This window comes from Anneissia japonica, unplaced genomic scaffold, assembly GCF_011630105.1.
Source record: "Anneissia japonica isolate Jap-2015-1 unplaced genomic scaffold, ASM1163010v1 scaffold287965_len1858130_cov191, whole genome shotgun sequence".
Lineage (NCBI taxonomy): Eukaryota > Metazoa > Echinodermata > Crinoidea > Comatulida > Comatulidae > Anneissia > Anneissia japonica.
The window spans coordinates 563,767-575,596 of NW_022748342.1; the positions used below are offsets into that span (position 1 = coordinate 563,767).

The following is an 11,830-nucleotide window of genomic DNA, read 5'->3' on the forward strand; positions in this document are numbered from 1 at the left end:
TATTACCAATCTCGAGTTATAAGCTTCCAAAGTTGAGGTAAATTGCGTTTGCACATCTTGAAGAACCACGCCCCATATTTTTGAGGAGTCAATATCTCGAAAACTACATATCCTATGAGGCTTTTTTTTTTTTTTTTGGTTTTTCATACAGTGGATCATTTTTATGAAGTTTCATGAAAATCTGAGACGGTCATACAGGAATTTCTTTTTAATTTTCTTGATTTGACATGGAATGACCCTACAATAGGTCAAAGGTCAGAATGTACCGTTTCCGGTCACCATTTGAATATTTTTTTCATTAGGACGAATATAAACATGAATCTTCTGAACAAGTTGCAATCAATCGTGAGTCTCTATGACCAGTAGTTACTGAGATATGACATTACAAGGTCAAAGGTCAAACTTTCAAAAACCACATTTCCCGCCGTTTTTTGATAAAAAGTTGTATTACAACAAATAGGAACATGCATATTGTGAACAATTTGAGACCAAAATCAAGTCTCTCTGACCAGTGGTTATCGAGATACAAGCGTCCAAATCAACAGGCGGCCATTTTGAAAAACGCCCCCAAACGGGACTTTCCCCCAATATCTGGGAGGTATGTAGGAGCTATATTTTATCTAAATTGGTCCATCTTGCCAAATCCATCGAGAAACAAAGGTATCCTAAAATTATTCACGGATCTCATGAAAATGACTCTACTATAATAGGGATTATAATGAGGATGGGGATGACAATGAGGAAGATGATGATGATGATGATAATGACATCAGTTATAGTGAGAATAACAGTACTATCGCTGATATTAATGTGAATTACTAATAAAATATAGTTTTTTTTAAACACATAAGAATAATAAAATACTATATTAATATTATAGAGTAACAACATAATAGTATAATAATGATGATGAAGAAAAATAAAGTGTAGAAAAATTAAATTTAAATTGGTAAACATTTCCTTTAGTTTTCATTGTCATAGTCTAATTTGGTGTGTTGACGTCATCTTTCCGATTTGCTTGGCAGGCTTAGACTCCCATCGTCCGATGCAATGACGAGGTCGCCACACCAGAAATAATGATTAGCTTATCCATATAACATTATTTTGATTGCCAATCCCTAATATTTTGACTTACAAGCAAAATTTTGGGCCATATGAAGCTAAAAAAAACCTCTCCCATAAGCCCAAGGACGTTTATTCCAAGGGACAGAGGGTCTAGTCGGCCTGTGTTTGGACCCACCCTATCAGACACCCTGGTGCCACTACTGAACGACTATAATGGGTAAAGTATTTAACTAAGGTCCTGTCAGTTTTCAGTTACAAAAATAAAAAAAAACTAAAAGTGAATAAATATATAAACATGTTTCTCATACCCCGATCCAAAAATTGGTATTTTAAAGCAAATTTCACTATTTCGTTAAGTTGATTTTCATTGTTTTTAATAACTTCATAATTTTCTTTAGTAGTATTTAGTATTTTTGATTTTCATGTGTTTTTTACTTCATACTTTTTAATGGCTTGTTTTTAGTGCAAGTTCAACATCACTTCTCATTATGGAAATAAGGAAAAACCCTAGGGTTTCTTGTACAAACCGACATGCCAGTTGTACTGTAAAATTTTTCATTTTTTCATTTTTAGCTTGTTCCTTTAAATATTTATTATGATAAACCTTTGAAATAGCAAAATTAATATCTAAAAAAATATAAATAGTGTAGAATCACTGAAATCATACATGAAATTACTGCAATAACACTGAGAAATATTTTTCAAATATACCTTAAGAACAAGCAAGTTTAAACATAGTATCTTTGTGGTCCCATTTGGTACTTATTTTGCCATGAAATTGTATTAGTTAATGTATTAGTAAACTATTCTTTTTAACCATGTTTGTCTGACATTTTTTTTTCAGTTACTCTTAATCATGGATGAAGAGGTAAAGTAAATCTGTTTATAATTAACTTGTTTTATTATATCAAATTAAGAGAATAATTAAAATTAAACAAATTCACCTAATTGATGTTGTTTTTGATAATTAAAATCTAAAACATAAAATTATGCAATGCATTTTTAAACAACGTAATACATAAAATATTTAAAAAGTTGTCAAAAATATATGACTTTTGTTTCAAAATGATACTGCCATGATGATATGCTAACATGGACTATGTGATCATTTTATTATTTCCATAATAAATGCACTGACCATATAAGCTGCTATTGTTATTTTCCATTTATTCTTTATTGCACATTTCTTGCAGTTAAATGAGGTTGAGAAAATGTTCAAACAAATTGAAAATGGGTAAGTTAAAACTAACCAAAGTAGTAGGTATTATCAATTCAGAGGAGCATAGGTAATTAATGTTAAAGTTCCTTCTTTCTAGAATTATAATTTTGTTTCTTTTGCAATCACACCACAGACAAGTTTTTTTTCTCTTGACACTGATAACCAGTTGCTTAGCCAGTTTTGCATCAAGTCACATTTAATTTATAAAATAAATCACATCCAGGTGAACACTACAAAACTCAACACATATAAAGAATACAAAACTTCAAAAAATACTTTTAAATTTTACCATTTTTTTTTTAGTGAAGATCCATCAGATGAAGAAGTGATGAGTCAGGATCTGTCAGAAGAAGAAATGGTAAAAAAAAATCATATTTTATAGGAAAGGTTTATGTAAATTGTACCAACAGTTGAAACATTATTTGATTTCTTAATAGTGAATATTGATAACAGCAATTGAAAAGTAAACAGCAGTGCCCACCACATGATCAGTTACACTATGGTCCAGGAGAATCCCTTACTCTTATATGAATAGTGCACAGAATTATTTTACAGCCATGGTGGCTGATTTGGTTAAGGACCCAAAGTGCCCTTTCGTAAAAAATTAGCTTGAGGATACCTTTAATGACATGATTATTTAACATAGAGGAATACTATGTATAGTAACACCTTGGCCCTTGATAAATACCAGTGGAAAGCCCTGTGTCAAAGCCGTAGCCAGGATTTTCAAACAGCGCGGGACAATATCAGGACGGACCCACTTTACGTGTACCGTACTCACGCAAATAAGCGCCTGGGCGCTTAAAACATTTTTTGCACTTTCTGAGGGGCGATTATTCGAACGAGGAACTTAGGAAAACAGAGTGGAAATTGGTTGGGCGCTTATGGAAATAGATGAAAATCAGAGGTTCTTTATTAAATTCAAGAGGCAATTTTTGATTGAAATTAGCAGGATGGCAGATCATTGTATTTTTTCTTGAAAACTCAGATGAGAATGTGCTAAAGGTCAGAAAAAAAAAAAGAGGAGTAGGACTAGGCATAGACAAATATGTAAAAAGAATAAAGTTGGAAATATACTGTCTGTCCAGGAATCGGGGCTCTCATCTGCCCAAGAGAAATATCCTCATTTTGATATTGACCTAAAGAAGAATGTTTCCACTCTGCAGCTGAAATCATGCCAAAAACCACAGTCCCAGGATTGATTGGATTATTGACTTGCTAATAAGAAAATCTTCTGATATTATTGAGGGAGTGCTTATTCAAATTAAATGGGGGCAATTATTCAAGAGGGGTGCTTATTCGTGCAAGTACGGTAAATTAAAATAATGTGGACCCATTTTCTTAAAAGATTACAATTTTACGCAAAAATCTGGACCCATTTTCTTTAAAATTTACGCATTTTAGGCTAAATATGGACCCATTTTTCAAAAGTGGACTTATTTATGCATAAAACTGCATAAATTGGACCCATTTTTAAAAATGTGAACCCATTCTTGACGACTTAGGAAATTGTGTTCGGCTGTCCCAATAGCTGGCTATGATATTGCCCTGTGGTGACTGAAATTTATGCAATTTACTGATATAGGTTATGTACTACACATCATTTTTGTTTGTTATTTAATTGTAGTTGTAACCATGTTATTCTTATTTTATGTCATACATGTAAGTGTATCAGTATCAGTTGCAATTTAGCTGGAAGCTACAAAGACGAAAAATTAGTTTTGACTTGATTTGATTGTACTATAATCTGATGAACTACAATTAATTAAAACTAATTTATAAATGTTTTGTTTTGCTATAGATATGCTGTACTTTGTGTGGCTTGAAGGTTGTCGATATTGAAAGCCATATAAATGAAGTCCACAAAAAACAAGTGTAAGTAACCAAATTTTATATCTGAATAGCTTGATAATTTAATGGATTTAGCCAAAATGTGACTGGAATATGATAGTTATTGGTGAATTTTATGCTTGAGCGTTTAGTGGATGATTTAATTAATGAATACTTATAATATGTTATGTAGTGTAATAAATAAGGATTTGTACACATTAATTAATAGTATTACATATAATATTCAAATAATAAATATATTTGGACAGAATGTTTCATTGAAAGATGTGATGTTAAATTCAAGAGTAAATTAAATCCCATTGAAATATGCAAAAAACAAGTGTAAGTAACCAAATTTTATATCTGAATAGCTTGATAATTTAATGGATTTAGCCAAAATGTGACTGGAACATGATAGTTATTGGTGAATTTTATACTTGAGCGTTTAGTGGATGATTTAATTAATGAATACTTATAATATGTTATGTAGTGTAATAAATAAGGATTTGTACACATTAATTAATAGTATTACATATAATATTCAAATAATAAATATATTGGGACAGAATGTTTCATTGAAAGATGTGATGTTAAATTCAAGAGTAAATTAAATCCCATTGAAATATGCAAAAAACAAGTGTAAGTAACCAAATTTTATATCTGAATAGCTTGATAATTTAATGGATTTAGCCAAAATGTGACTGGAACATGATAGTTATTGGTGAATTTTATACTTGAGCGTTTAGTGGATGATTTAATTAATGAATACTTATAATATGTTATGTAGTGTAATAAATAAGGATTTGTACACATTAATTAATAGTATTACATATAATATTCAAATAATAAATATATTGGGACAGAATGTTTCATTGAAAGATGTGATGTTAAATTCAAGAGTAAATTAAATCCCATTGAAAAATGCAAAATATCTATTGTTTTAATTTTATTTATTGAAATATATATTTGAAAATATAAGATTTATTATCTTGCATAATAGTATTAACTATACAATTCCTTTTTATTTCAGGGAAAAAAAAATTCCACAGGAAAAAAGGTGAACATTTTGAAGATGCTTTGCTTATTTTTAATTTAGTATTTGAAAATTAATTACAAACCGATTTCATAAATATATTGGTCCAAATAATAAATACAAGTGCTTACTTGATCAGGTTCAGGTGTAAAGATTAACCTAACACTTTAAATTAAATATATAGTATTACCAGTCATTAAATATTAAAAGTGTAATTAATTTTGGTGAATGTAATTGTGATGTGTATCAGATATAGCACCGTATTCATTCTTTTGTATGTACACTTAATATACTATCTGATATTCAAACTTATAAACAATAGCAATATTTATGCAACTGTATTATTTTTTAGGAGTGCCCACTATGTGGAAAAAAAACAGTATACACCCCATGCCATGTGCGTGAAGTTCATAAAGTTAATGAAACATACACGAAAAAATGCATGGCCACCATAAAATTTAAGTGAGTATTCTAATGTTAATTTTTACAATGCTGTAAACAGAAATGTCTATATTTTAAAAAAAATAGGCTCCCAGTGGGAGCTTGTGTCTACTACTTTTTGTTGTGATTTTTTAGTGAACTTTCTAGGAGTGGTCTTATCTAGAGAGTCACTTTCTCTGTTTTCAATTCAATCGAGATCTTAATGTAAAACTAGGGCAAGTTTTATATAGCATGGCATAATATTTTGTAAACTTACTTTATCCAACCCATCATTCCTCCACACTAAATGTACTTAAAATGTCAACTGGAAATACATGTCAAGTGCCTAATCATATCAAAAAGCAATGTATGAAAATATTTGAGTTTATGTATTACAGTAGAAACATTACAGATACATAAAAAAAGTTATTATCAGTGATTTTTATGTTTATATTTATTAGGAAAAGGCCAGAAATGAAACAATGTAGCCTATGCCATGCCGCTGTCGTTATACTGGACAGGCACCTACAAAAATGCCACGATCTGAAGGTATTGTATAGGCCAGTAAATACAAATATAGTTTTAAAAATATTCACGGTCCATTTTATCCTTTAGAGTACATAAGTTCCAATGATACCATTTTTCAATTATATCATGATTTTTAATACAATTTTGTTAATTTGGTATGTATTTAACAAATGGTTCTCCACATCTAATGAAAACACATTTTCACAAAATCTATCAATATCATTAACATTAAATTTCTTTTTAGCCTAACAGTAATCATCATTATATTGATTTTATACTGATTTCTTTTTTTTTTTTTTTTTAATTGTGAATTCATTTTATTTTTAGCTCCGAGGACGAGCTCTAGAAACACTCAGCTTATTGATTAATAAATATTTTTTGTACCGGTGGCCGTTTGGGCCAATATACTCTGCTGCCTCTATATACTGCCCTCATCAGGTCTTTTGAGATTACGAGAACTTGTTTTACTATGAATAATCATTTTGTGCACACTTGCATGTTAAAAAATTAATCATTAAAGATAAATCAATCATGAAAGAAATATCATAAACCAACATTTTTTTTTAATTTATAGAAAAATGATGAAGAATACAAAAAAGCAAAAAGGAAGTGTTAAGTTGCCTGTTGAAGGTATGATTTTAAACCCTAAAACACTATCAATGATTACATTTTCAAAAAATAAAAAATTTATAAGTGGTGAGGTCATCACTTTTACTTGTACTTACTTTCCTATCCCTGACTGACCACTATATAGATATAGTGCCTGCAATTTTTTATGTCTTGAGTGAAAAAAGCACAAACTTGGGGTGATTTTATCATAGTACATCGCAAAGAAATATTTAATTGCTAAGCCAAGCTGAACGCACACAGCAAACCTAACAGATTTCTCTCTACGGTGCTGGATATACATGAATGAAGGTTAGACCATCCTAGGCAAGGCTTAGAAAGGCATAATGTTTATGAGATAACAAGGTAATTGAATCATTAAATAAATGAAAAAAAAAAATAAAGCTAAAATAATTCAGAATAATATTTACAGTACATTTCATTCTATTAAAGAAATGTTTACCAGAGGATAAGCCACCTAATAACCATTAGTAAACTTCATTAACCACAACCATTTTATTCAAAATCTTCGTATCACAAAGAGCTGTGCATGTACTACTAGCAAATCATTCTTATATGTGCAGCTAATGCACAGGAACAGTAATCACTAAGCAACCGACCACGGCCACAGACAGCACTATAGGTTTATGATTATAGCAACCAGGTCTACAACCAGCAGTTTGATTAAAGGATGATGGAAGTCACAACTGACTTTTACAGCAATTATAATCGAGTAACTTCATACACTATAGAACATAGCAAACTTAGTAACCATTTTTTCCTTCAAAGAAAGCCATTGTCCTGCAGATTTCAGGCAAATTTGTTTTCCACAAATAATGGCTGTTTCGGCTTCTATTTCCTATAGTGTACTCAAAACTTGCTATACATTTGATAACACGATAATATACTATTGAAAACAAACCATACTATATAAATTGAACAAGTTCTATGCAGTATATGTATACAACTTTTATGAACTCTAAATCTTCCTTAAATTTTATATTACAAAAAAAAATTTAAATAAAAAAAAAAGACGCAACAATTCACATAGTAGATAAAACAATGTACATCCTTGGGTAAGGTGCCTATTCCCATTACCTGGACGAAATGTTCACCACGCTCAAATACTGGCTACTTACACAGTGGGACTTTATTGGGAGAAAAGTTAAAAAATGTTCATCCAAAAGTGTTTGGTATCCGATAAGCAAAGGCACACATTATTGTAAAAATTTACTTTTTTTTTACTTTACTAGAATCTCAGAGCGACTTCAAGGAGTACCTGCTTACAAGCAGACAGCACAAACGCCGACAAGCCAAACAAACCATTGCAGAATTCAATGCAATCTCCGGAGGAAAAGAAAACGCCAAATATCTAAGGCAGTAAGTTTTTAAAAATTTAACTATTATTATCTATACCCACATTCTATTACATAAAGCAACCTTTAATTTTTTTTTTTATCAAATCTTATATATTTATTGCAATATAATATAAAAAGTTTGAGAAAGTATGGCAAGCCAGGATGCATTCAATATATGCTTAAATGTAAGACTAATACCTTAAAACCTCGAATTGAAGCCCTGGGCTTTCTTTTTTCTTTGCGAACTTTGGATGGGTTTCTTTTCGAGATGGGATTCTTTTTAAGATGGGCTTCTTTTCGAGACTACTTTTGCAAAATAAAGAGGGGGCTTCTAATCAAAATGAATGCCATAAATTGTTACTATAAAACAATAAACATGGCAACTATAACATCAATATGTATCATAGAGTGTATCTAACTGGCATTAAATCACCTAAACTACTGTATAAACCAAGCTTGTTTTTCAGTTATTTTTTCTGAAATTCACTGTATGTGACTGTATATCTTAAAAAGAAGCCTATGCAATCTTGAAATGAAGCCCATGGGTTTCTTTTTGAGATGGGCTCCTTTTCGAGGCTAATTATGCAAACTAAAAATGGGGCTTCAATTCCATCAATGGGTAATGGGAATAGGCTCATTGATTGAAATTATTATATTATCTGTTATATATTTCAAATATTTAATATCAATAAACTGTGATTCTATTCAAAGAGATATACAGTGTAATGTAACTAATTTATTTTTTTTTCTTAGTCATTTTAGTCAGTGAACTACTGGAAACCAAAACTGCTAGCACAGTTAGACATTATCTGACAAGCATACAGTTATACTTGGAGTATGCAACTTTTGAACTAGATGTATCCTCTTTTGAGCTCATCAGAGCTCAAAACATTGTGAAACTCCTTGGGAAGCAGCTAGCAAAAGATGTGGCATTACAAAGACAAAAAAAAGCAAAAAATCAATGGTAAGAGTTGAGATACAATTCATTCATTTAATTTTATCACATAGTATGTAACACTCCGATACACAAGACAAGCATATTACCCGAACATACTGTATACAGGTGTGAATGAGGGATAACAAGGACCCAGCAGTATTTTCTTCTATATTTCTTCACAGAAGGGTTTGTCCGAACACCCTAAACCTCCCACCTTCGAATCTGTCACTGACTGATGGTATGGATTACAATCCTATATGAAAATACACAAAACAAAAAATCGCCATGAATAATTATTTTATTTATACCCATTTTTATTCAGAATATTTTACATATGACAATGCAGAATGTAAAATTTATTAGCTACTAGTATTCATTAACTGGTTATTGCATAAATAATCTTCTTTAGACGAGATGATCACAGAAATGGAAGAAAAGTAATTTTTAGCAAAGTCTAAATCAACAGTTGATGCGATTAAAGGTAATATTGATATTCAATTGGTAGAGGTAGGGGAGTACAAAGCCTGGAGTGGAAAATGTATGAGAGTTGTGTTCACTCCTGTTGTTTTGAAAATAAGAATTAAAAATTAGCATGTCAAAAACTAGTTCAAGTTAACCTGTTATACATTTAACTCTCCATTTTTGTTAACATTTTCTAGAACTAAAACACTCGGATCAGAGATCTGTATTCTGAGGTCCGAGTTTTCAAGATCTGAGTTTTCCAGACACCAAATGTTTAATAATATTTGTATATATTTTATGTTAATATTTCCCTATTATTTTTATATTTGCATGAGGAAGAAGATAATTCTTTACCCTCTCTACTCTAATTTAACATAATTTATTCCAAGGTTTGGGCAAAGTTCTAATCAAAACCAATTTGGTATATATTAAATTTAGATTTTATGGTGCTACTCATTTGAATGATATTAATATGCAACATTTTACATACAAATTTAATTTACAATGCAAAAATACCTGTTTTTTATGCCCCATTAAATTGCTTTCTTGCCACCGAGATAAAATGAAGAAAGCAGCTTTTGTTAAACGAATGAGAATGATATAAGTTTCTGATGACCGGAGGAAGACGTGTTCCAAAGTCTTGCAGCATCCAAATCTGATAATTTTTTTTTCCAGAAAAGATAACAACAACGAAAAATCAACCAAAGATGACAAATGAAGAAACAGTTTTCCTACGAGGTTACGTAATTTCAATACTCTGCATGCGAAATGCATGCAGATCTGGTGTCATTACCAATATGACATTGCAAGAATTCAAACTAGCCGAACTAATTGAAGGCAAATGGTGTGTGACGGTAAGTAACAATATGCCCCATTAAATTGCTTTCTTGCCACCGAGATAAAATGAAGAAAGCAGCTTTTGTTAAACGAATGAGAATGATATAAGTTTCTGATGACCGGAGGAAGACGTGTTCCAAAGTCTTGCAGCATCCAAGTTTTCGAATGATTTATGCACACACAATGGTCGAATGAGACGAGATTGATTGTGGTTACTATGAGAAAAAGGAACCATGTCCTCTTTGAAGCCTTTATAGAAACTGGAAGCCAACAAGACTCTGGATACACTCCTCCCAACTGCAAGTCAAAAAAGGTTATACATCTGCATTCAGGATATGATGGACGATCATCACAGTTTTACTCATGTTTTAGCAGGAGTTGTCATCATGTAACAACTGCTATAACATGAGTGTACAGTAGTAAAGGTCCATATGTTGGAATGTACTAATGCTCTTAAATGCCAAATATTACCAAAAAAAAAAAAAAACTATAAAATAAAAATCTGATAATTTTTTTTTCCAGAAAAGATAACAACAACGAAAAATCAACCAAAGATGACAAATGAAGAAACAGTTTTCCTACGATGTTACGTAATTTCAATACTCTGCATGCGAAATGCATGCAGATCTGGTGTCATTACCAATATGACATTGCAAGAATTCAAACTAGCCGAACTAATTGAAGGCAAATGGTGTGTGACGGTAAGTAACAAAACATGAAGGATATCAATATATTCCCCCATATCAGACGTGACTTAAAATAGTAAATTATGTAAAAAACCAGGGATTCATCTGTGTGGATGTGTGGACAATCTGCAACACAGTATTACTGAAATAAAAGCTACTGGTATGAATGAATGCATTTTCACATTTTTTATGAACATTTAAAAACCCTGATCACTGATTTTACATTACGTTCGGTGCTTTTTACATTACGTTCGGTGCTTTTTACATTACGTTCGGTGCTTTTTACATTAGGTTTGGTGCTTTTTACATTACGTTCGGTGCTTTTATTAACATTACATTCGGTGCTTTTTACATTACGTTCGGTGCTTTTATTAACATTACATTCGGTGCTTTGAAACATTACGTTCGGTGCTTTTATCACTACGTTCAGTGCTTTTGCCACATTTACGGATCTTTTATCATTTGGTGCTTTTTAGTTTTTACCTTTCGGCCCTTTCATCATTACGTACGGTTCTTTTATCATTCGGTGCTTTCATGACATTTGACATCGGGTCAAGTGGAAAAAATCAACGGCTGTGGAAACGAGCCTAGTGGAACTTGCGCGTTCCTTCTCTCTTTCTTCATGCCGTCGATCGTTGACAAGCGAGGAAAGACAATGGCCAAGTCTACTGTTCCGATTTAATTTTAAATTGTTTTGCATTATATGGCCGTTTGCTATTGGGTTTTCCCATTTGCCTTTTTAATATATATTATCCAGAATCTTAAATTTTAGTGTTTCTAAAGTCAACTTCTTAGTTTCATTACTGTTACGCTATATTATATTCATGTTTTGAAACACAGGTGGGCACG

At 31.3% G+C, this 11,830-nt stretch overlaps 1 protein-coding gene and 2 long non-coding RNA genes across 4 annotated transcripts in view; 2 read left to right on the plus strand and 1 right to left on the minus strand.

Annotated features, from left to right (window-relative positions):
* The first annotated feature begins 5,898 nt into the window (after window positions 1–5,898).
* LOC117120880 lies at window positions 5,899–8,581 on the plus strand. The gene is made up of 3 exons (XR_004447440.1): window positions 5,899–6,116; window positions 6,670–6,725; window positions 7,955–8,581. It is a non-coding gene; the product is annotated as an uncharacterized LOC117120880 (long non-coding RNA).
* A 246-nt stretch (window positions 8,582–8,827) lies between these two features.
* The window catches only part of LOC117120813, a 17,898-nt gene continuing 14,895 nt past the window's right edge, over window positions 8,828–11,830 (minus strand). Inside the window, exon 5 of the long non-coding RNA XR_004447436.1 lies at window positions 8,828–9,249. This is a non-coding gene — a long non-coding RNA (uncharacterized LOC117120813). The remainder of the gene's footprint in view (window positions 9,250–11,830) is intronic.
* LOC117120857 overlaps window positions 10,338–11,830 on the plus strand; it is a 7,018-nt gene continuing 5,525 nt past the window's right edge. For both annotated transcript variants that reach the window (XM_033265948.1, XM_033265949.1), the window contains exon 1: window positions 10,338–10,996. In XM_033265948.1, coding sequence (XP_033121839.1) covers window positions 10,850–10,996 — 147 coding nt within the window. In that variant the 5' untranslated portion in view covers window positions 10,338–10,849. The remainder of the gene's footprint in view (window positions 10,997–11,830) is intronic.